Source organism: Lepidochelys kempii, chromosome 1, assembly GCF_965140265.1.
Source record: "Lepidochelys kempii isolate rLepKem1 chromosome 1, rLepKem1.hap2, whole genome shotgun sequence".
Lineage (NCBI taxonomy): Eukaryota > Metazoa > Chordata > Testudines > Cheloniidae > Lepidochelys > Lepidochelys kempii.
In genome coordinates, this window is record NC_133256.1 from 224,253,870 (window position 1) to 224,278,083 (window position 24,214).

General features: G+C 43.1%; 2 protein-coding genes across 2 annotated transcripts in view; one reads left to right on the forward strand and one right to left on the reverse strand.

Annotated features, from left to right (window-relative positions):
* The window catches only part of LOC140906111 (tetratricopeptide repeat protein 38-like), a 30,564-nt gene extending 16,583 nt beyond the window's left edge, over window positions 1-13,981 (reverse strand). Inside the window, exons 1-4 of the mRNA XM_073329619.1 lie at window positions 13,812-13,981; window positions 4,574-4,744; window positions 3,388-3,560; window positions 1,829-1,948 (exon numbers count right to left, since the gene is read on the reverse strand). The gene's annotated coding sequence lies outside the window, so the exon portion shown is untranslated. The remainder of the gene's footprint in view (window positions 1-1,828; window positions 1,949-3,387; window positions 3,561-4,573; window positions 4,745-13,811) is intronic.
* On the forward strand, window positions 13,699-21,663 carry PKDREJ (polycystin family receptor for egg jelly). The gene has a single exon (XM_073329613.1). It carries the CDS (start codon window positions 13,699-13,701, stop codon window positions 21,661-21,663), a length of 7,965 nt encoding a protein of 2,654 aa, XP_073185714.1.
* The last annotated feature ends 2,551 nt before the right edge of the window (window positions 21,664-24,214 follow it).

Below are 24,214 nucleotides of genomic sequence, written 5' to 3' on the forward strand. Positions count from 1 at the left end.
TTTTTATGTAGCCTGTTGTAAATCCAGGCAAACATCTAGATGAGCTGATGTATCCCCTGAAAGACCTCTGGTTGAGAACACGTACCCCTGGTTGAGAACTATGGGTTTAGTGCATTATGGGACCATACTCAGATGGATATGATATAAGAACACGAACAGAAAAGGGCACAAGCACCATTTTCCTTTCCTTTGCAGTCAATCTTTTAACATTCTCCCCACCCCAAAAGCAAATATAAGTTGAGGTCTTTTATAATCTTACTTTGATTGTTTCTCCCTGCAATTCATTCTATGTTCACTAATCTTTTCGTGAAGTAGTTTTGTCAAGTCCCTCAATTTATTCTTAAATTGCTGATTTTAGGCTTAGTAGAAAGCTATTTCACTTTATTGCCTGCGTATCAGAGCAAAGGGCCCTTAGCCACAGCAGATAAAAGCATTGTATGCACATATATATTGCTCAAGATCCAAATCACAAGTGGCATGTAAAATGTTTTATCTACCAACACTAGCCACATCCCCTTGGATATGTCAAGCCCGTGCTTGAGCCAGGGCTGAAGCCTAACAACCCTTGCATCTACACTGCAATTGCACTAATCCAGTGCTCAGACCCAGGGCCCCAGGACCCTGCAGGATTGGAGGATCCAAACTCGAGTTAAGCCAGTACGCAGGGTCCGAGCACTATTGCTTCACAGTGTAGACACAGCTCCGCTTCACTCAGGTCCCAAGAGTAAGCCGGAAGTATCCCATAATTTCATGGGACAACTTCCTTAGTCCTCTCTATCCCAACAATCTGCAATTCACTCTATTGAAAATGGAAGCCACCACTCCCTCTTTGCAAACGACAACAGCTCACGTGAGCATTAACCCATTATCTTCGGATCACTGATCTGCAAGCACACTATCAGAGAGCTTCCTGGGTTTGCAACGGAGAGCGAACTGATGAAGCTTTTTGTAAAATGAGCTGCTTCCTGGTAGCGTGGGGGGGGGGGTGGCAGTAAAGTTTTCCCCACAGTGCACCATGGCTCTAGGGCTAGGGTGGCCACATTTCGGGGGTAGGGAGGGGCATCATTAGGGACTCTGGATATGGTTACTTTGACTCAGGTCTGCACACTACTGTGTGGAAGCCAGAGCCCTAGGGTTAAAATATAATGTAGATGCTCAAGCCCAGGGCTCCGTAGCATGGGTCACCTCACTAAAGCCCCACTAACCATGGGCTTACATTGCAGCATAGACATATCCAAAATATCTAACAACTCTGTTGTGCTTATGAATTGTGAAATATTTTTTTATGTAAGAGCACATGCTAGTTAAAGATGCCTACAGAATTTACCTCAATATTTCAAAGTAAAATATGGTAAACTGAGAAATGAATAGAATTTTGGGTGAAATCTTGGATACACTGTAGTCAATGGCAAAACTTTCATTGACTTCAATGGGGCCAGTATTTCACCCACTTGTTTTAAAAGTCTTTATTTAGATCATTAAAACAGAAAGTTTGGAGAATGAGTTTGAGGCTTTTTTGTTTTGTTTTAATTGTATGTCACTAATCTCAGCTATAAACACTGAGGGGAATTTTTGGATGAATAATACCCAGGGTGGATTTCTGAAATACGGAACTGTTGTTACATTTTCTGCCTGTTGCTTCCGAAGTGACATGAATGGAGATTCCATCTTGAAGCAGTAGCTTCCTATTATTTGTGAAAGCCTACAAATTTCATTAGGAAACAGATCTGACTAAAAGTAGCTACATAAGGAGGAATCACTAGTATTTAGTTGAAGGAGGAAAAAACCCACAGTCAGTCACATCAGAGGAACTGCTAAGGAAATTTACCTTCCAGTTGTTTTCAGTTTGCATCATAAATGTCAACCCATTCTTCAGGTCTGCTTTCATTTCATTTATGTGTGCTATGGTATGGACAGACCATGCATCTGACCGGTTTATAGCTAAAGCCTGGTAGTGGGAAAAGAGAAAATAGCATGATGCATACCGGGTAGATTACAAATAACTGTACATACTATTGCAGGAGTTGGAAGTGGACCTAAGGGAAGGCACAGCTCAGGAAGCTGAGTAAGGGGTACTTGGGGCTCCTCAGGTCTGGAATAGCAGGGAGACAACACCCCCTTTTTTCCAACTCCTCTTAACCCTCATATGAGGGGAAGCTAGTAGGGTCCCAGCAATAGGCTGGGAACAGAGAAGGCTGACAGCTACCCTCCCAAATAGGCAGAAACAATTAACAATGGCCTAAACAATGTACTCCTAGATATGTAAAGTGAATAAAGTTGTGGCCTAATTAAATCATATCCATAGCACTTTGTCTTTCTTTCTGCATTGCCGCGGTAACAAAGTAAGTTTGTTTTGGAGAAAGGGATACAGTATGCTGGTCACAAGGTTGTATTCATACAGCTTATAGTGTCAGGGCAGGAGCTGGTTGCATATGGATGGCTTGTACATCTACCTCAGTGTGTCAACCTGTATATCCACTTATAAATTTATCTCTGCACTCAGCTCTACATTTCTTTTGTAATTCAAAGTTAAAATCCTTTCATGAGTTTAATGTTAGTTGCCCTTTTTTGCCTTTCAAGATTTGAATTTTTTGTTTAAAAAAACCCAAAACATGTTCTGACGCATGTTTCATAAGTAACTGATATGTCAACATATTTAGATTACCTTGCATTAATTCCAGAAGACCAAACTGGGTCATCCTGCAGCATTTCATGAAGCACTAAAAGTTTTAGATGGGTGCAGCAGAGCAGCCCTCTTCCTGAGACAGCTGGGTCAGCATGCACACTTAGTTATTAAGTTAGGCAGCAAGCAGACTTAACTAGACTTCCTTGTTGCACAACTCTTTTTAGGAAAATTCCAGTTCTTATTTCAGAACAACACGTTGGCAGTCCAAATTAAAACTGTGTCCCACGGCTGCATTTTCCTCTCCCAGTTCTGCTTCCTTCTTGTAAAGTCTTGCAGCTTAGCTGTAAGTTCTTTTGAGTAAAGACAATGGATACAAAACTGGCCCAACTGAAGTCAATGGGAGTTTTGCCATTGACTTTATTAGGGCCAGGATGTCACCCCATGTCTTCATATGTCATCTGTGACATTTTTGAGTGCTATAAATTAATCATCATCAATGACTCATTCAGACAAAATCTAAGTTAAAAACAGCTGACCAGTGGGTCAATAGGAATGCAAAAAAAAATAAGTTAATTCTTATATACATATTTTTAAAGCCAAGGGTGGTTAGTTGGCACTCCCTTTTCTGTCCTCAGGCAGCGATTACAGGAATAAGCAGGGAAGGTTTGCAACACCATCACACATTGCAGACCAGAAGCTTCTGAACTTATGCAAACCAGAGGTGACGATCCACAGACATCTGAAGATCAACTCTTGCATACCTACTCAGAGGAATATCAGGTGTCCAGTAAGGATAAACACAGGCAACAGAGTCTCGCATCTGTGTTTGACATCCCATGTAAAAGTAAGTGGCATGGGCAAATTTGAGCGCTAGCATGTCATTTGGATGGTCCGTAGAATTTGATCCCACACATTACGAGCTATGGGAAGACACCTAGAGAGAAGAAAACATATTAATCATTGACAGAGTCAGCAAGACTTAACTGTCTCAGTCTAATATTTCTAAACTTATACTACTCCAGCAAGTGTAAGTGAAAAACCGAACAAGAAGTGACAATTTCCTAGCTTGCAGGAATTTTTCTTAATTTATAATATACACGATTGTTATACTGTCTTCACAGCATACTTTCTACACAGTCACGTATATGGTGTTCTTTGTTACTCGTACTGCACTGTAACAGAAGGGAAAATGAATCACCTTTTGGCCCTGATCTTGCATGTTGAGCCACATGGAAAGATCCTTACACCTGCAGAGAGTCTCACAGAAGTTTATTTAGTTCCTCACAGGTGCAGAGGTCCCGCCACGCAAACTGAACTTGCAGGGTCAGAGCTTTAGTGATTTCATTTCTAACCTTTGTTATCAAATATTAGCATAAAAATATTTTCTTATTGACAGGAAGCAAATAATCAAAACTAATAGCATGCAATATTTTTGACAGGATATGCAAACTCAATATATTTCTGTAAATGCTCAAATGCCCAAAGTCCTAATTTTCTTGGAGTGCTTCCAACTATGTATCATCTCTCCTTTTTAGAGGAAACAGGGCTTGTGGTGCAGGGGGGCTATAAAAAGAAGAACAGGAAAAGACTGCTGCAGCCCCAGCTCCATGGGATGCTATGCTCAATTTTCAGCATAACCAAAGATTTAGCCTCTTGAGTGGTTTTAGTTTTAAAAATAGTTTAGTCCATTACTGGAATAATGGTAGGTTTTAAAATACAGAATGCTTAAAACTAATTAAGTTTAGTATGCTGGCATCATAACAATAATTTTTATTATGATACTACTTGTTAATTAGCACAGTGATGCATACGGTCACACAAGAGGACTGAAAGATGCCAAGACAACAATAAAAATGAAAACAGAAATGGCAACGTGCAATCACACTATACACATTTTGAATGATAAAACCCTCTCCACCTCTTCTTCCCTAAAAACCAACCGCTTACCCACTGGCAAATGTGTCTAGTGCAGAAACATGAGCTTCTTCCTCTCAGTCAGTGGTTGCGATTCTGAGAATGGCATCATCTTTTTCATCGCACTGTCCAGCTCTTTGTCTAACCACTCTGAAGTTCCAGTGCCAATCAGAACCAAGCCATTAGCAATCACGTGTCCCATTGCTGAAGAAAGCAGCATGGATAAACATTAGACTCTAAGAATTGTAAGTAATTTAACAGGTGCAGAAGCACTAGGCTAAACTACTGAGATAAGTTTAAATGAGAGCCAGAGGCAGTAGATGGCAGTAGTGCTAGAGACTGGTTAGGATCCCAATGGAAAGCCCAGGCAACTTAAGGTGCATCTACACTGCAAAGTAAGCACAGACTCAGGTTGAGTCCATCTACACACAAATCTCACAGACTCGGGTTTGCACTTAGGATCCTAGGAGCCTGCAGGGGTGAAGGGTTCAAATCCAAGTCAAGCCAAGACCCAGGGTTCAACTCTATTGCTTTGTAATATAAATGTAGCCTCTTGACTTGGGTCCTGTGAGTCCACCAAAAGTATCCCACAATCCTCTTGGCCAGCTTCCTTTGTCCTTTCTATCCCAAGAATCTCCAATCGACTGCAGGGAAATGGAAGTAACCCCTCTAAGTTTAGTGTAGCAGCTGGGTATCAGCCTTTAACCTAGCCACTGTCTTCTGAACACCGAGCTGCAAACACACCATCAGAGAACCTTCTGTATTTGCTGACCAGGAGAAGCCTTTTGCAAAGCACGCTGCTTCATGGTCACAGGAGCGCAGACAGATTTTAGTAAATCCTTGGGCCAGCAAAACAGTGTCTTTAGTAAGAGTACAAATAATGACCATACATACCAGCAAATAGCGAAGAAGCTGGCAGTGTTGCAAATTTACCAAACCAGTGAACAGTGCAGGGAGCAGATTAAGTGGCTCAAGACTGAGTACAGGAAAACCAGGGATCACACCTTGGGCAACATGCCTTTTTTATGAGGAGTTTGACCGGGTTCTGGGCACTGTGCTGAGCAGAGCCAGCGGTGGTGCATGATGATGTGATCATCTGGAATGGCACCCTGCTGACCCCAGCATCTAGCATGGCAACTGATGGGAGCCAGCAGCAAGCGCTGAGTGAGGCCAGCAAAGTGACTCTGTGGCTGAAACTGTTCCCAGAGGAGGCTTTCAGGAGGAGCACCAGCAGCACATCCTGGGGCCATACTCGGATGACCTGTTTGATGCATCTCTGAGGAACAGCCCACTGTGGATCCTGCAGCAGCCACAGAAGGGACAGAAGCCTGCACTGAGCTTTGTGAGACAATAACCATCTGTGTCTTGTCCTGTTCCAGGCCCCTCGACCTCTAGTGATTGCAGTACCTCCACAGCTTGCCCACAGTGCAGCAGAAGCCTGGGCCATTCCAAGTGGACCATTCCAAGTGGAAGCATTTCTGTGATGAACTTATGGTTGAAGTTCTAAACAGGGACAACAAGTAGGTCCAGTATCAAAGACAGAGGGACTTAGGCTAGAGGAAAAGTATGCTGAGCGCCAAGAGGAAAGGCTCAGGCTTCTTGCATATCTTGAGGACAGGGTTTCAGAATGAGACCATGCACTTGTTTCACAATTCCTGGAACAGGAACAGCAGCTAAGGGAGGAGGACAGAGCTCAGCAGAAAGAACTGTCTGAACAGCTATATCACTAATGGCTGCAAGAGTATCGAGTTCTGCTGCATTATGTGCACCATGGCATGAGTCCAATGCATGGCCCTGTGATGCAGTCCAAAAAGAGGTTGAAAAACTCCATGGCTGGGTGGCCCATGCAAACTTGCCCCATGCAGCTCTCGATATTTTCCCACACAGCGCTTCCCACCCCCAGCACAAAGGACACGGCAAACAGGGAAGGAAGGTAAAGGAGGATGGGCGGAGGTCGTGGTGGGGGTAGCAGACTTGCAATGGTAGGGGGTTTCAGTCTTGTACATGGTTTCACTTTTTGCACTTGTTCATGCACTTTTTTATTTTTATTTTTTCTGTAAGGTTCTGTTGTTACTGGAGTTTTGGTGTGGTACTGGCAGCTGGCCTGCCTGGCAGTGGGCGAATGTTGTACTTTTCTAATACATGTTTATAAATAAAGCTTTTTATTCAATCTATATAGTTTATTGCTATCACTGCATCACATCATACTACGTGTATTTAAAATAATAAAGGTAAACACATGATCAGGGACAATTAGGAATTAGCATGCAAACACTATTCTTCAATATAAGTTATCTATATCAATCCATACTTCATTCACTTTCTTACATCAATTTGAGGTTCACCACTTTCCCCACCATTCATTTTTTCCCTGACAAGTGGTCACTTTCTTTCATTAATCCTATCATACTCATCAGTCAGCAGGAGGATAGCACGCATTGTCTCCTCCAGTCCCTAAGCACATCGCCATCCTCAATAAGACTGAGATCCAAATCCAAGCATATACTACCAAGTTACTTTTCATTTTAGTAATTACATTTCATAGTTCATTGGAAGTACATTTTTTCAACCCATTTCTCATGTCTGCCTTTTAAAAGAGAATGTCCTAAAGGGAAGAAAAAGGGCTATCTTGTAGAACATAAATAAAATTAATCAGTATATTTTCAGGACCCAGCCCTTATGCTTATGCATGTGATACTCCTGGGGGAATTCTGCGCCCTTCTGGGGGCGCAAAATTCATATCTTCCAAAGATTTCTTGGTTCCCCTGCAGAAAAATTGGGGAGCAAAGAAATCTGTGGGGAACACATGCCCCTTCCGCAGCAGCCCAGGGGTACATCTGCTGTGGAGAGACGTTAAGGGGATGGGTCTGATTTGGGCACATGCTTGTGTGGGAACAAGTGAGAGAGACTCAATCTGTCCCTCTCGCTTGCTGTTGCTGCATCCCCGGATTGGAGGCCTAGGGCTGTGTGAAGTAGGCTTTGTCCCTGAGGCAGAGCAGAAATTTAACAACTAAGCAGGCAGGGGGCCAATGTTCCCATTGTTAGTTAATTGTTCCCATTCTTAGTCAATTAAGGCTCCTTCACTTGGCTGGAGTGGTGTAAAGGAGCCTTATTGTAAATGACTGTAATGGAATCTTCAGTTAGGAAGAGCTATGTGCTTTCTCACTGTTTCTCCTGTGCCAGAGAGGCACAATGGGGTTAGACTACAAATTAGGATCTATTTTACTTATCCATTTAAAAATAATGCACGACAATGATTAGCAAAACTGTATGATTTTCATTTTAAACTGACATTCTACTTACAGAACACCAAACACCAAAATAAAAGTAATGTAATTTAAATGAAAATCCAGGATTATAACTGGAATGCAGGGTATTGGTTACCAAGTATTTGTAACTTAACTTTCATGTGTTTAGGAAATGCTGAACAGTTATTGTGATTTTTTTTCTGTATGGCAGTTTAAATAAATTACCAAAATAAGAGAAACTGGTGTGATTATATTGCATTATTTTGACAAATAAAATATGCAGAATTTTGCATTTTTGGCACAGAATTCCACCAGGAGTAATATGAAATAAGCTAAGCATATAAAATTACTATACTGTACGTTCAGCCTCAGTGATAACCATTAATAAGGTATACATACTAAAAATTGGATCTGCTGCTAGTAACTTGGAGAGACATCCTTCAATGCCTCCTAGACTCTTATCATTGGTCCATGTGAATAAAGAGTGAAGTTGACTAGAAATTAGGTTTCTTTTCATTGTCTCAATTGAGTGAATTCAAAAGTAACAAGATAAATGGGAACAGTGAGACTAATTTTTTTCAGATGTAATTATCTAACATATCATCAATAAATGAGGGAATCTGTTTCTTAAAAATATTTTTTTTAACGTGACACTCTCCACTTAATTAATAAAAAGGGTAAACAATTCAAAAATCAACTGCCACAAACACTCTTTTTATGCTTGTCAGTCCCTTCAATGCATGTTTTATCAAAACTCTTCCATACCTGAGTCAGTGTATGTCAAGGTTCCTCCCCCACTCTGAACTCTAGGGTACAGATGTGGGGACCTGCATGAAAAAACCTCCTAAGCTCATCTTTACCAGCTTAGGTTAAAACTTCCCCAAGGTACAAAATATTCCCCCCGTTGTCCTTGGACTGGCCGCTACCACCACCAAACTAATACTGGTTACTGGGGAAGAGCTGTTTGGACGCGTCTTTCCCCCCAAAATACTTTCCAAAACCCTGCACCCCACTTCCTGGACAAGGTTTGGTAAAAAGCCTCACCAATTTGCCTAGGTGACTACAGACCCAGACCCTTGGATCTTAAGAACAATGAACAATCGTCCCAACACTTGCACCCCCCCTTTCCTGGGAAATGTTGGATAAAAAGCCTCACCAATTTGCATAGGTGACCACAGACCCAAACCCTTGGATCTGAGAACAATGAAAAAGCATTCAGTTTTCTACAAGAAGACTTTTAATAAAAAATAGAAGTAAATAGAAATAAAGAAATCCCCCCTGTAAAATCAGGATGGTAGATATCTTACAGGGTAATTAGATTCAAAAACATAGAGAACCCCTCTAGGCAAAACCTTAAGTTACAAAAAAGATACACAGACAGAAATAGTTATTCTAGTCAGCACAATTCTTTTCTCAGCCATTTAAAGAAATCATAATCTAACACATACCTAGCTAGATTACTTACTAAAAGTTCTAAGACTCCATTCCTGTTCTGTCCCTGGCAAGAGCAGCATACAGACAGACACAGACCCTTTGTTTCTCTCCCTCCTCCCAGCTTTTGAAAGTATCTTGTCTCCTCATTGGTCATTTTGGTCAGGTGCCAGCGAGGTTACCTTTAGCTTCTTAACCCTTTACAGGTGAGAGGAGCTTTCCCCTGGCCAGGAGGGATTTCAAAGGGGTTTACCCTTCCCTTTATATTTATGACAGTGTAGCATCAAACATTTTGCAGGCCTCATTACTAGTGGTGGATAGGACAAGTCCAGCATCCTGCCATGCCTATATAAAAAACAAGATGTGCGTATGCAGTGTTTTAGTAGCTGTGATGGTCCCAGAATATTAGCACCTTTTCCAGACTGAAGAAGAACTCAGCGTAGTTCAAAAGCTTGTCTCTCTCACCAACAGAAGTTGGTCCAATGAAAGATATCACCTCACCCACTTAAACAAGATGTGAGACTGTTTACTGAATACACTGATTTTCCAGATGACATGTAAGCTGAGGTATAAGAATCGAAAGAAGGTTACCGGCAATTTCGTTTCATCTACTTAAAAAAAAAAATTAACAGGACAACTTGAGAAGCTATGTGAGCCTTTTATTCAACTAAATTATATTTGAGGAATCCTCTTAATGGGGATAGAAAGTACGGAATGGTAGTGGTGGAAGAAAGACAAGGCAAATTCCACAATACTGTGGATGATGCAGATATGTTATGGGTCTTGTGATTTTAGGATCAGTCTCTCTTTAACCTTCAATTGTATAATAGTCCCATCTCTTCGGATATACCCCTTTCAAAATGGTTATGTGGCAAAATAAAATCCTTGCTTTGCTTCCTATCAAACCAATACCACCAGTGACACTGGGGGCCCAGATTATCTGCTGGTGTAAATCCACAGAAGTCAACTGAGTTATGCCAGCAAAATATTTGACCTAAGGATTCATTTATAGGACTTAGTATGGACATTTGATAAGGCTAAAACATAACACACAAACACTGAAAGAATTATGCTGTGCACAATTTTACACACAGATTATATAACAGCCTCATTCTATAAACTCCATGGCTAACATCTCATTGCTATAACAGAGGTTTCAGATCGACCAAGGTGATTTATAAGCAGGAAGATTAAAGTAAGACCTTTTATTAGCTGGATGAGGTGATGTATGTTTTACACATTAGTGTGGTTGGCTGTGGTGAACTGGTCATGAATGTCCTTAGGGGTATTCCTAAAACAATCCCAATAGTCAAATGAGAAATCTAATGATAATTCCTAATTTGCCATCAGATTGCCCGTGCAACCTTAATTCTGCTCCCTTGCACATATACATATATTCTTTAATTACATAATATTTCTTTTCCACAGGATGGATGCACAAAGAGGTGGAATGAAGGATGGATGGGAAACCTTAAACCTCATTTCCTAACTTTCACGTGCTTGACTTTGCCACCTAAACAACATTTTTTAACTTTGTATCCAAAAAGCTATCTAAATACACAGACCAGTTCCCACTCTCTCTTTCTATACTGGTACCACTGGCACTATTAAGACTACAAGCTTCTATGGGCAGAGACTCATGTTAACACATTTTATCCACTGTATAATGCTAGGCACACTTTAAGAACTACACAAATAACTGCAGTCAAACTCAGTTTTTCTTCCATAACATAGAATTTACAGAAAATAAAGATGGAAAGACCTGGAGCCATTTAATAGATTCTCCTGCTAACGGAAGACTATTCCGTATATATTTTGCAGTTTTTTACCTACCCTCATTTTACAGTCTAAAATATTTTCTGAGTCGAACCGTGAACTCAAGTGTGGAAATTTGAAGCAACTAGCAGAGATATCTATTTTAATTAACAATTTCAAGGTTTCCTTAGTGTGATTGGATTAAAGATCACATGCAAGTAATTTAAGCAAATTGAGTACTCAAATTACAGTTAAAAAGACTATACTGGTATACATCTTTTGTTTAGTATTTGTACTATGTACAGAAATATGGCAAAAAAACACCAGCACCAAAGAATGGAAAAGAGGTAGGTAGACTGTATAACTCTGTATACATATTGATAGTAAGGCTTTGCCTGCACTAGCTTGGTTTCTGAAAAATATTCCACTGCTTCTGATGCTAACTCCACAGGTGGTACCAAGCATTGGAATACTGGAGTAGAAAAGGTGCCCTTGGCAGCCAGCATTATATCTATCCTGTTACGTAGACCTCTTTGTGCTTTGTCTGCACTAGTGCTCCCACCATTGTTAACACTGGGAGAGCTGTTTTTGTGTTAGCAATGGCAGGAAGCTTTTTAGAAAGCAGGATGGTGTAGACCGTGCCTATGGGGAGAAGCAGAGACCAGTAGAACTGCTATAAGTTGTACTGCCTGCTACAAACTTTGTATGGCTCAATAGTGCAAATAGGGAAAGGGGGCCTGAGCACCGTCTCCTTTTCCAGCTTTCCACTATATGCTGAAAACTTCAGCCTGTTTCACTCTCCCACATTTCCCATTATAGATATTGTGCTTGATCATTAACATTCCACCCTACCCCCACCCCAAAGCCAGCTGGACAGGACACAAATAAAATGTTTCACCCAAACATCTCAAAACATTTCACACACACAAGTAGCAATACAGCATCCCTGTGATTGTTTGCACAGTTGTAACCATGTTGGCCCCAGAATATTAGTCAGACAAGGTGGCTGAGGTAATATCCTTTACTGGACCAACTTCTACTGGTGAACCACACAAGCTTTTGAGTTACAGAGAGCTGAAGGAGAGCTCTATGTAGCTCAGGGGTGGGCAAATGTTTTGGCCTGAGGGCCATATCTAGGAAGAGAAATTGTATGGCGGGCCATGAATGCTCACAAAATTGGGGTTGGGGTGCGAGAGGGGATGAGGGCTCTGGTTGGGGGTGCAGGCTCTGGAGTTGGGCTGGGGATGAGGAGTTTGGGGTGTAGGAGGGTGCTCTGGGCTGGGACCAAGAGGTTCAGAGGATGGGAGGGGGATCAGGGCTGGGGCGGGGGTTGGGGCATGGGGAGAGGCTCAGGGGTGCAGGCTCCAAACGATGCTGACCTCAAGTGGCTCCCGGAAGCAGTGGCATGTCCCTTCTCTGGCTCCTACGCGGAAGCGTGGCCAAGCGGCTCTGCATGCTGCCCCATCTGCAGGCACTGCCCCTGCAGCTACCATTGGAGTGCCAGAGGGGGCCACTGGAGCGCATAGAAGCTGGAGCGGGGCCATGCCACAGCTTCTGGGAGCTGCGCGGAGCAGCCCCCAACCCTACGCCCTAGCTGGAGCACGAGAGCGGGACAAGCCCCAGATCCTGCTCCCAAACGGGAGCTCCCGGGGTGGATCCGGCTGGCGGGCTGTAGTTTGCCCACCCCTGATGTAGCTAGACAGCTTGCCTCTTTCACCAACAGAAGTTGGTCCACTGAAAGATATTACTTCACCCCACTTGTGTGTCTAGCATCCCTGTGAGACGGATGTACTGTATGTTATTCCCCACTTTAAGACAGGGAGCCTGAGGCAGGGAGAGGTGAAGTGCTTACAAAAGGCAGGCTGGGGCAGAATGGGAGATGGGAGCCAAGAGCCTGATTCTTTGTGGTAAGTCACCACCACAAAACCCTCTGTGTCTGCAGAAAGCAAACGGCCGCTTGTATTCATGGTATTTAAGAAGAGGCGGGACAATCACCAGTCGGGAGGCTCAAGGTTTACTTGGCACTGCCTGCGCCTGGAACCGGACTAAGCGACCGCTCCAGGTCCCTTCCAGCCCCATGTTACTGTGGGTGCGGGGGCAGGGGTTTTGGGGGGGGGGGGAGAGAGGCGATGCCCTGCAGGACAGAGTCACCTGGGGCGTTGGAGACGAACCTGCCCCACGAACTGCACCTGGGAGGAAGAGACACCCCCCCCACACACACACAGAGTCACCCCGCTCCGCCTCCGGCCTGAGGGTCGCTGGGGGCGAGCGCAGAGCCCCCAGCTCCCCGCAGCACGCGGGCCCCAGAGCGGGCAGCGGGGCGGGGGCCGCTCCCGCCTCACCTTAAAGTCTCTCAGCGGCACCATGTTCCCGGCCCCTTCTCTGCCCCTCGGGCTTCAGGGCCGGGCCTGGCCCCAGCAGCGAGACACGGCGGGGCCAGGCGCGGGCGGCTCGGGCTCCGCTGAGCGGGTAGCGGCCCCTGGGGGCGCTGGGGGTCACAGCGCTGGCCCCGGCCTTTAGCCCCAGATCAGGGAAGGGAGGAATCTGGGCGCCACATAAAAGACGGGGGGCGCAGTGGCCGGGGGGGGGGAGCTCCCGGCTGTGCCGGGGCGCGGGGAATTCCGGGCTCCGCAGCGGCTGCTCGGTGGCAGTTGGAGCCGTTGGGAGGCGCCTGTTCATGGGCCAGGGATCACCCCTTGGGCCCCTCCCCCACCCCACCCCACCATGCCTCCGCTGCTGCTCCCCAGCCTCCTCCTGCAGCTCCTGGGCCACTGCGGCCCCCCGTGCCTGGCTGCTGCGGCCCCCCCCCGCTTCCAGCTCCCGCCACTGCTAGTCACCTGCTCGGATCCGCACGGGCGTGTCTATGGGCGCCGGGACAACGAGGTCTGGGCCTCGTGCCTGTGGGATGGCCCCATCGAGCTGCGTTACAGGCGGGCCCCGGGAGCCGCGTCAAGAGTCCAGGAGGGAGAGACACAACTGCCCCCCCCACCGCGCTGCCGCTGGTACCGGGACTCGGCCTGGGTGCAGGACACCTCTCGCTGGTCAGGCAGGGCAGTGCTGGGTCCAGGCCTGGCTGGGGCGGGCCCTGCTCCACCCTGGGCCTCAAGCCACATCACGGTGCAGTGTGTGTCGGCCTCGTGTGCCGTGCCTACGTGTCTGCACCGCAACCTGAGCATCGAGGTGTCCGGGCAGGATGTGCGGCTCTTCCTGCTGTGGCCACCCGAACCCCCCATCCTCGAGTGGCAGCCTGTGCAGCTGGGCTGGTGTGCACGCCTCAAGAGCTCACGCTGGCCCTACCGCTTCAGCAGCCGCGGGGGCAGCCCTGCCGCACTCCTCATTCCCGGCAACCAGCACCACAAGCTGCTCCCACCTGCTGCCTACCCAAGAGCTGAATTGCACCAGGTCTGTGCCTCCTACTACAGCTACCGTCTGACCGTGCACTATACCCGCCGCGGTCTCTACATTGCCTCAGTCAGCATGGAGCAGGGGCCTCGGATCAGCCTTAGCCTCACCCTGAGGGTGGAGCCGGCTCTGCTGCATGTCCTCAGTGCCCACTCTAAGCTATTTAGCCTTCCTTACCAGCCCCTCAATCTCTCCTGGAGCCTACAGTCCCTTGGCCCCAGGACACTGGCCTACAGGCTGCTGGACATGCAGGGCACGGGGGGCTGGTCAGCCTCCTACAATCCTTATGCTTTGCAGAGCAATTTCTGTGCTGACTCCATGTCCCAGAAGGCTAGTGAAATGGTGCTGGCCAGCATCTACTTCCATGTTGATGGAGAGTGGTTTGGTGATCTAGCAGGGGAGCTGAGTTTCTCCAATGCTACGCTGGGCCTGACAGTGAACAGTGAAACTCCCACCTACCTCACCCTCAATGCCAAGAAGACCAAGACTGGCACTTACATTTTTAGCCGCAACCATGGACTTTATTACACCACCCAAGCAAACAATGCCAGTGCCCCTGATGATGGCTTCAGCACGCATTATATATTCTTCCAGCAGCAGAGCCTTTCCTTCTTGCTCACTATTGAGTTTGTGAGGTTGCAGTGGTACAAGTTCAACATGCACTTGTATCTCAACCGGAAAGGAGCCCTGTTCAAATCGCTAATGGACAGGGATATAGAAGTCCACATTTTCAACAGCGGTCCTTCTTTTTTGCGGAGTTTGATCTACATTGTGTGGTTTATTCCTGTGCAACATCCGATGCTGCAGTGTGAGTGGACCTTCAACTTGCAGTTGTTTGGGTCAAGAAAAGAGTACCTTATCCAGAACAATACTTATATATATGATGATCATGTCAGAAATGCAGCCCACTTTGTCCGTCGCTCTGTTTTACCTTTTAATCCTGCCCTATACACAGGGTTTGTGGCAAAAGTGAATTGTACCAGAAGTGGACTTACACCTGCTGTTTTAAAAGTCACAGTCAACACTTATGCTTCAAAGGTCATGGAGTCACTGGTGTCTTGTCAGAAAAAACCTTGTTTCATAGAGCGTTTGAGAATCCAGAAGCCTGATCTTGTTTTCCCCATCATACGTACTAAAAAAGGGTTACAACTTATCCTGTATGCCAAGTTGCAAGTAAACTGCACAGATCTTGTACGTACTGAACAAATCTGGAAAATCTATGGTGTTCAAGATGTCATGACTATTCCAGACTGGACAAAACCTTTAAATCCACCCCTCATCTGGAGAAGACATATGCTCATTTTACAAATTCCCAGCTTTAGTTTAGATTATGGCTTGTATCTGTTTAATTTCTCTGTTAAAATAATTGCATCTGAGGGTGTTGTGGAAGGCTCAGATACAGTTTTTGTTCAGATTGAGAAGAGTGACCTGGTGGCAGTCATTGCTGGAGGCACCTTCCGGACAGTGGGTTTTTCTGATCATTGGACTCTGGATGGATCTACTTCCTATGATCCTGATTCACTGGACCGATTAGAGGGGCTCACATATTCGTGGTACTGTACAAAACATGTATCAGATTACGCAACCATGACAGTGAGTACAAATGGGACTTGTCATCCAGACCAGGTAGATTTGAAATGGATAAAGTTTTCTAGTCCTACTCAGACTGTTTTGCCAGAAACCCTTCAAGGAAATACTATGTATCATTTTCGTTTGGTCATTCAAAAGGATAACAGAAAGAGTTATGCTGACCAAACCATAAGTGTGCGGCCTGGATCTCCACCTGTTCTGAATGTTATATGCATTGAAAATTGTGGTAAATTTGTAATTCCAACAGATAGATTTACATTGTCTGGAAAATGCCTAAACTGTAGAATGACTAGTCGACCAGTCTATCACTGGTCACTTTTTTCAGGAAGTTTCACTGAAGTAAACTTTGATTGGGCTTCCAAAACTTCAACAGGGAAGTCTAGTGCATACATGTCTATACATGCTTTGACTTTTATGAATATTGCAGACCAGTCATACACTCTTCTCCTAAAAATAACCACTTGGGGTGGTAGGTCATCAACCTACAGGTACTCATTTTATGTAAATTCTCCACCTAAGATTGGAAAGTGTACCATCAATCCAACCAGGGGTGTTGCATTCCTGACAAAATTCATTGTTCAGTGTAGTGGATTTTCAGATACAAATTTACCTCTTATGTATAAAGTAATAGCAGCCTCAGATTTATTGAAAAGCAGTAGAATAACTTCGTTAGAGGAGAATACATTGGGGACAATAGTATATTTTGACTATCAGCCTAAAACTCCTCCATCTTTTCTCCCCATTGGTATACCATCTAAGAAGTATACTTTGACAATCTATGTTCAAGTGTATGATTCCCTTGGGGCATTTTCCCAAGTAACTTTACATACAAGAGTGCAGGATCCAGCCAAAAGTAGACCACCAGATATTATGCTTAATGAACTGCTTGCTTTAACCAGTGGATCAAGTGCACCAATGACATCTTTGCTTCAAATTGGAGATTATTTAAATGTAGGCTATTTGGTTTATATGGTGGCCTCAATTTTAAATGATATTAAAACTGCACCAACTATCCAGGTGTCTAAAGTTGAATTTAGGGAAAGCCTTCTTAATCAGTCTTTGAGTATTCCTACTGCTAACGTAATGGAAGTAAATCAAGTAGTTGCTTGTATTTCTGAATTAACACAGGAAGTCACTGAAGTAAATAGAGCGTCACAACAGCTAGCTGTTCGAAAACTGAAAGAAGTGAGTGAAGCACTAAAAAGGTTCAGGGATAAAAACCTTGGGTCTGAACAAACAGAGCTTCTGAGCACTGGTATACTAACAGGCCTGTCCAATGTCCTGAAAGCTTCTCTTTTAGACCTCAGGAATGTCAATGTGCACGCAGTTAAACAAACCTTCTCTGTCATGGAGACTTTATCAGAAGTAGTCTTACAAGGCAAAGTCCCTGGAGAAAATGAAACTGTAATGGAGGCCAAAAGCTGGAACATTAAGTTAAAAAAAGATGAAAAGTGGGATGTCACAAATACTTTCTCCACCAAAAAAGACTGCAGGAATTGCTTTTATCCAACACTGAAGCAGGGGGATCATTCAGAATTGCCAATAGATGCTGTGATTTCCACTGTATTTTATGAGTTTGAAGAGAACCCCTTCCCTTGGTTGGCATATAGGTCAGATATTGTAACAACAGTGACTGGGTTCAAAATGACAGGAACCAAGGTGAATGGTGACATAATAGGGATCATGCCTGCAGTAGCAGAAGTGATTATTGCTAGAAAAGACAAGGAGTCTGCAGCTTTTAAATTGACAATAGGGCCTGATAAAACCCTCCCAAAAACAACTGGAGGATTTAGTTTTGAAGTGGACAGAAACTCCAAGGATGTATTTATCCAGATTTTGACTAAATTAAAAGTTTCTTTCAAGGTATTTATATACTTAGGTGTTAATGTCACCCACACCTCTCCTATAGCTTCTTTTTTTGCTTCTCACAGTGAGCCTGCAGTTGCAAGTGGGAATAAGTCAAATAACATAGATTGTGCAATTAAGGCTCCATATGTTATCTGTCTCCCACAGTCACTGCTGAGGGCCACAGCCCCAGTCAGTGGGACAGATAAATGGAATATCTCCATTATCTTGCAATCAGAATCCATTGTAAGATCCAGAAACAACAGATTGGTGAGCATATCCCTTTTTAATGCTGCCTGCTTAGACCTAGATGGAGTGCAGAGTCAGTGGAAAGAAGGTACATGCGTTCTTGGCCCTCTTACCAGCTGGCAACAGGTACATTGCATCTGCAAGGCGAAGCAGCACACCAAGAGAACAGCAAGCCGCACCAGTTCCTCCAAATTCAATATCAAGTTCTTGGCCTCCAAAGTATTTGTGATCCCCAACCCAGTTGATCTGGAAAAATCCCTTTTAGCAAAAATACACAAAAACGCAGTGACCCTCTTAACAGTGCTTTTCATTTTTTTAGTCTATTTTCTCCTAGCTCTCTGGGCCATGAGAAAAGACCGGACTGATAAAGTTAGCAGGGACAAAGTTATAGTCCTGCCAGACAATGACCCCTTTGATAAAGTGTGCTACTTGGTCACTTTATACACAGGCAGTCGCTTGGGAGCTGGAACCACAGCAGACGTGTTTCTCCAACTCATAAGCCAAAATGGCACCAGTGACGTGCATCACTTACGGCACCCAACTTATTCATCATTCATTCGAGGAGGCACTGATACTTTTCTGCTAACTACCAAGAATGATTTAGGAGACATTTATTCCCTTAGGGTCTGGCACAATAACGGAGGTTCTTCTCCTGACTGGTTCTTAAGTAGAGTAAAAGTTGAAAATATGTACACTAAAGAGTTCTGGCTGTTTATTTGCAGGAAATGGCTTGCTCTTGACAAGGATGATCGCTTACTAGAAAGGACATTTGTTGTTACACACCCAAGAGTACCTTTGGCCAAAATGGACTATTTTTTTATAAATATTGCCAATGAACTCATGGATAGTCACATATGGTTATCTGTTTTTGCTCAGGTTGTCACTGGCTCTTTCAACAGACTCCAAAGATTGTCTTGCTGTTTAGCAGTACTATTGTGCACCCTGCTTATTAACATTATGTTCTTTAATGCCGACAAGAATAAAGAAGGTGTTTCAATACACTTACGATATTTGATATCAATAATAATAGGAATTGAAAGTGCTTTGGTTACCATCCCTGTGCAAATGATTATAACTGCCTTGTTTAAGTATTCACAGAAGGAGCCTTCTCCACGTGGTGCAGCTCCGAATCACCCAAAGGAAAGTTCACCCTTCATGTCTGGAAACCTTAGGAACTGGAAGGAACGCCTGCAAAAATGGTACCTTGCAGAAGCTTCGACACAACCTGTGAGTAGCAATTCTCGAGAGAACTCTTCCAATGCCCATGATTCATATAGCTTGCAGTATTTTGGTAAGAAAAGAAAACAAAGAACACCAAAAATGTGGAGTAATTGCACAATCTCTGAGGGTGCTGCAAATGCAATTGCAGCAGAGGAGGAAAATGCAGCTGATACTTCAACAGCAAAGGTTACAGCGCAACAGACCCAACCGCCGAATTCCAATTTCAGTAATAATTACGCAGAAGAAAAGGTTGCCAGTATTCAGAAAGAAAGAAAACCACTAAACATCCCCCTCATGCTCTTTCGCAAAAGGCCACAGATAACTTTTTGTTGGTGGTGTGTCTATGTCTCTTGGATATTGGTCATAGCTGTAGCGGGGGTGTCATCGTTTTTCATCGTATTATATGGTCTGTCCTATGGCTACAAAACATCATTAGAGTGGCTGTTAGCATCAATAGCCTCATTTTTTGAGAGTGTGCTGCTTCTTCAAACCCTAAAAATCATCGTTTTCTCAGCCCTGAGTACAGTTTATCCAAAGTACTGTGAAAACATCCCATGGACAACCAGGGATAATTTCCTTGAGATTAGGTTGGATGAAGTTACTATGGATGCAGATGAGATGAGAGAGAGGCACTATGAAATTATCAGACTCAGAGGCACTAAGCAGTATCAGCCCTTAGAAGAGGATGAAATCACAATCATGAGGAAAAGAGAGAAAATTAAAAGCAAAGCTTTCATCTTCCTAAAGGACATTGTCAGTCACTTTGTCTTTTTAACCCTAGTATTAAACATTGCCTACTCTACAGAAAACACCAACAGCTTTTACTACAATCAAGTTATTCATAAACAATTCTCTCTCAAGCTCTCCAACGTGGATAAACTAGAACACATTTACCTGTGGGTGAAGAGTGTCTTTTTGCCTTTGATCCACAATAACCACCAACCAACTTTTCTTTCTGACAGCTGGTCCAAAATCCTAGGTTTGCCAAGGATGAGGCAAGTAAGGGCAAAAAGTACTGAGAAAAAATGTTTCTATCCTCACAGCTTTGTAAATAAATTTGTGATCAGTAAAAGCCATTGTCTTCATAAATATGGCAGTGACCCTGAAGAGAGAGGTGACTATGTTGGGTCCTGGACAAAGGGTGCCAACAGATCCGTTACTAGTGACACCAGCAGCTATGTAGGGTTTACATACCAGTCAAACAGAAATCACTGGGTGTATTACTCATATGGAGAATTATACACATATGGACCAGGAGGATACACTTTTTACTTCTTCCCTGCAGAACAGCGGCCTAATTCAACAAAAAGGCTGGATGTTTTACAAAACAGCAATTGGCTTGATGAAGAGACATGGGCTGTGATTATTGAACTAACTACATTTAACCCAGATGTACATTTATTTTGCAGCATCGCGGTCATATTTGAAGTTTCTCATTTTGGGCTTATAAACACAAGCTTGTCAGTACATTCTTTCACGCTCCCAATTTTCCAGCAGCAAAGCAGAACACAAATTTTTGTGTTTGTAACTGTTCTTGCTTTTCTCCTCATTTATATCATGGATGAAATTCACATCATACGCCAAGAAAGGACAAAGTATATTAAAAATGTTTCCAACTTAATCAATTTTGGTCTAAAGTCAGTGTTTTTCTTCTTTGTTTTTCTGCAAGTCATCAAATTTAAGATCGGGGCTGATATAGTAAAGTTTTACTTACTTAATCCAAATGATTTCATTCCTTTCCATACAGTTTCTCATGTAGATCAGACCTTGAGGATAACAATGGGCTTTTTGGCATTTCTCATAGTTTTGAAAACTCTCAGGTATTCCAGATTCTTTTATGATGTGCGCCTGGCACAAAGATCCATCTTGGCAGCTCTTCCTGGAATCTGTTCTATGGCACTTGTGGTGGCAGTGTACTTTTTTGTATACATGGCTTTTGGCTACCTAGTGTTTGGCCAACATGAATGGAATTATAATAATATGATTCATTCAGCTCAGACTGTCTTCTCCTATTGTGTTTCAGCTTTTAAGGACACTGCTTTTACATCCAACCGGTTGCTGGGGGGTCTTTTCCTAGCCTCTTTTATGCTGGTGATGATCTGTGTCTTGATCAATTTATTTCAAGCTGTGATTATGTCTGCCTATGAGGATATGAAACAACCTGTATATGAAGAACCATCTGATGAAGCAGAGGTGATTACTTTTCTAGTTCATAAGATAAGAAGGATATGGTATTTTATCACCTGTAGGACACCATCAGCAAGTGATCCAGATCTTTTAAATAGCGTACTGTATGGGCAAGCTGAGAGGTATAGCCACCGACACTTAGGGCTAAAGACCAAAAAAATAAATGGCAAGAAAATGGTTTATCTTGTCATATGAGTAATGCAGGTTTTTATGTGCAATAAGAATGATTTTTAAAAAACAGTATAATATTAACAACAATAATAATGTATCCTCCAATACTTATTTCCCAAATCAGTGCTCATAAATATTCTGAATTAACTTGTTACATTAGGAAATTCTCAACAGAGAATAGCCACTCACTAGTGGTCCTCCTCAGATTTACCTCAGAATCCTTTGAGACAGTTGCCATAGTATTTTAAATTAGACAACAGTTCCTATAACATTTCATAGGCAACAGGTCAGGACTCAGTTCAATAGTTTATGGGGTCATCCTTGCCGCTGACAATAACCCAGCTGAAAATGGCTGAGCAAATCCACTATACTGGAAGACTAGAAATGGACAGGGAGCAGGTTCATGGCATGTATACCCCTGCCCAGAAACTGCTGGTAAAGTTTCTTCATGAATCACAACCTAAAGGATGAGAAATGTTACTTTGAAAGAAAAGATAGGACAATTTATAATAATTTGATTTGGCAAGCAAAAAAACGGTTTCAAAACTACATTTCCCTAACAAAGACAATTTAAATACAATACTATAAGGTTCTTAAAAGAATCAACAAATACCTTTGACCTATACAATTTGCTGTGTATTCAGACTGTGCATTCAGTGGAATTCTGGTATATTTTGCTATTTTGTTTGCATGTTGGTCAATATGTTAAGTTTTACTAAGTAATGAATGTCAGATAAATGGGTACAGGCAAGAAGAAAGGATTTGTTTTATCATATGAAGCATTATTAAATACATAGACCTTTGTTAGAAAAAATATATTTTCTATCCCTGTAACTTGTTTGCTGTAATAAATAAATCTGTTGTACAAAATTGATGTACAACAGATCCCCTCGCTCTCAATTCTAATTGTATGTGTTTTTATTATATGTTCATCTTTTGCATGGAAACATTCTCCTTAGTTGAGTTCCTGTTTATCTAATAAATTCCAGGTTCCCCCTTCTGTTCAGAAAAGTGGGGTTTTACTATACTAAGCTTCTGACTTATTGTGTATTCAGAGAGTATTTTTGATGTGAGTCAATTATACAGTATTGTGGGAACACATTTTATAGAAGTTTGTATCTTATTATAAACATTAAAGAATAAACCAGACTTTACAAACCTTAGATCATGTGGCTATTTCTTACCAATATAAGTGCATACATATACCAAATTCTGTCAGTAATCGGCATTGAATACAGATTCAAATGTCATCCTTTGAACTGATAGTTTGATAGATCTTCTGGATGCATCTACATGAAATGCACATATATGTAACTCAATCTAGAGGCATGGCTGCAGCATTCTCCCTTTTCTCCTCAGGGGTATGGGTTCTGGGTTCACCTATCAGGGTGCCTGGTTCCTCCACCCAAGGAAACTCCTTCTAGTGCTGAGAACATAGAAGGCCTGCCCCTTGTAAAATATTCATCACCCAATCTCATACACAGGAATGTTAGAGCATCAAAAAAACCTATCAGTTCCCAGAGTGATAAAACAGTAATAGAGGCTTTATTAGGTACTGGAAATTCTGGATAGGAGACAATGGAATAAACAGATTGGGATAATAAAAGACAGAATTAATAATAAATTTAATGCCCCCCCCCCAATATTTACAGCTAATATGTACCATACTGCTCCCTCCCAACATGTGCCTAGGAAAATAGTGACTTTAGGTGAAGTCTGTGATGGGTGGTGCAGCACTGAAATCAGTAGACAGCTTAAAACACAATATCAAACCAAATAAACAAGAGTGTTATAAGTATCCACACCAAGGATGGTTGGATCATCCTTGTGACCCTCTGGATTCAAAAGTGCAGTTTGGCTGGCTCTTGGTAGCCTCACTGTGACTCTCCCGGGTTTCTGGTCTCTGCTGCGATGACAATGTTCAATGTCCCAGAAATTCCATAAGAGCTCAAAGTCTCCCCTTGGGTAGGAATGTGGAGGGTAGAAGGGTCCTCCCCAGCTGCATAGCTCCTTTTCCTGCTACACTCAAAACACAGCGCACTTAAAGTAAAGTCAGATCATTTATTCTGAGTCTTGGCTTGTCAAGGTTCCTCCCCCACTCTGAACTCTAGGGTACAGATGTGGGGACCTGCATGAAAAACCTCCTAAGCTTATCTTTACCAGCTTAGGTTAAAACTTCCCCAAGGTACAAAATATTCCACCCTTTGTCCTTGGATTGGCCGCTACCACCACCAAACTAATACTGGTTACTGGGGAAGAGCTGTTTGGACGCGTCTTTCCCCCCAAAATACTTCCCAAAACCTTGCACCCCACTTCCTGGACAAGGTTTGGTAAAAAGCCTCACCAATTTGCCTAGGTGACTACAGACCCAGACCCTTGGATCTTAAGAACAATGAACAATCGTCCCAACACTTGCACCCCCCCTTTCCTGGGAAATGTTGGATAAAAAGCCTCACCAATTTGCATAGATGACCACAGACCCAAACCCTTGGATCTGAGAACAATAAAAAAAAGCATTCAGTTTTCTTACAAGAAGACTTTTAATAAAAATAGAAGTAAATAGAAATAAAGAAAT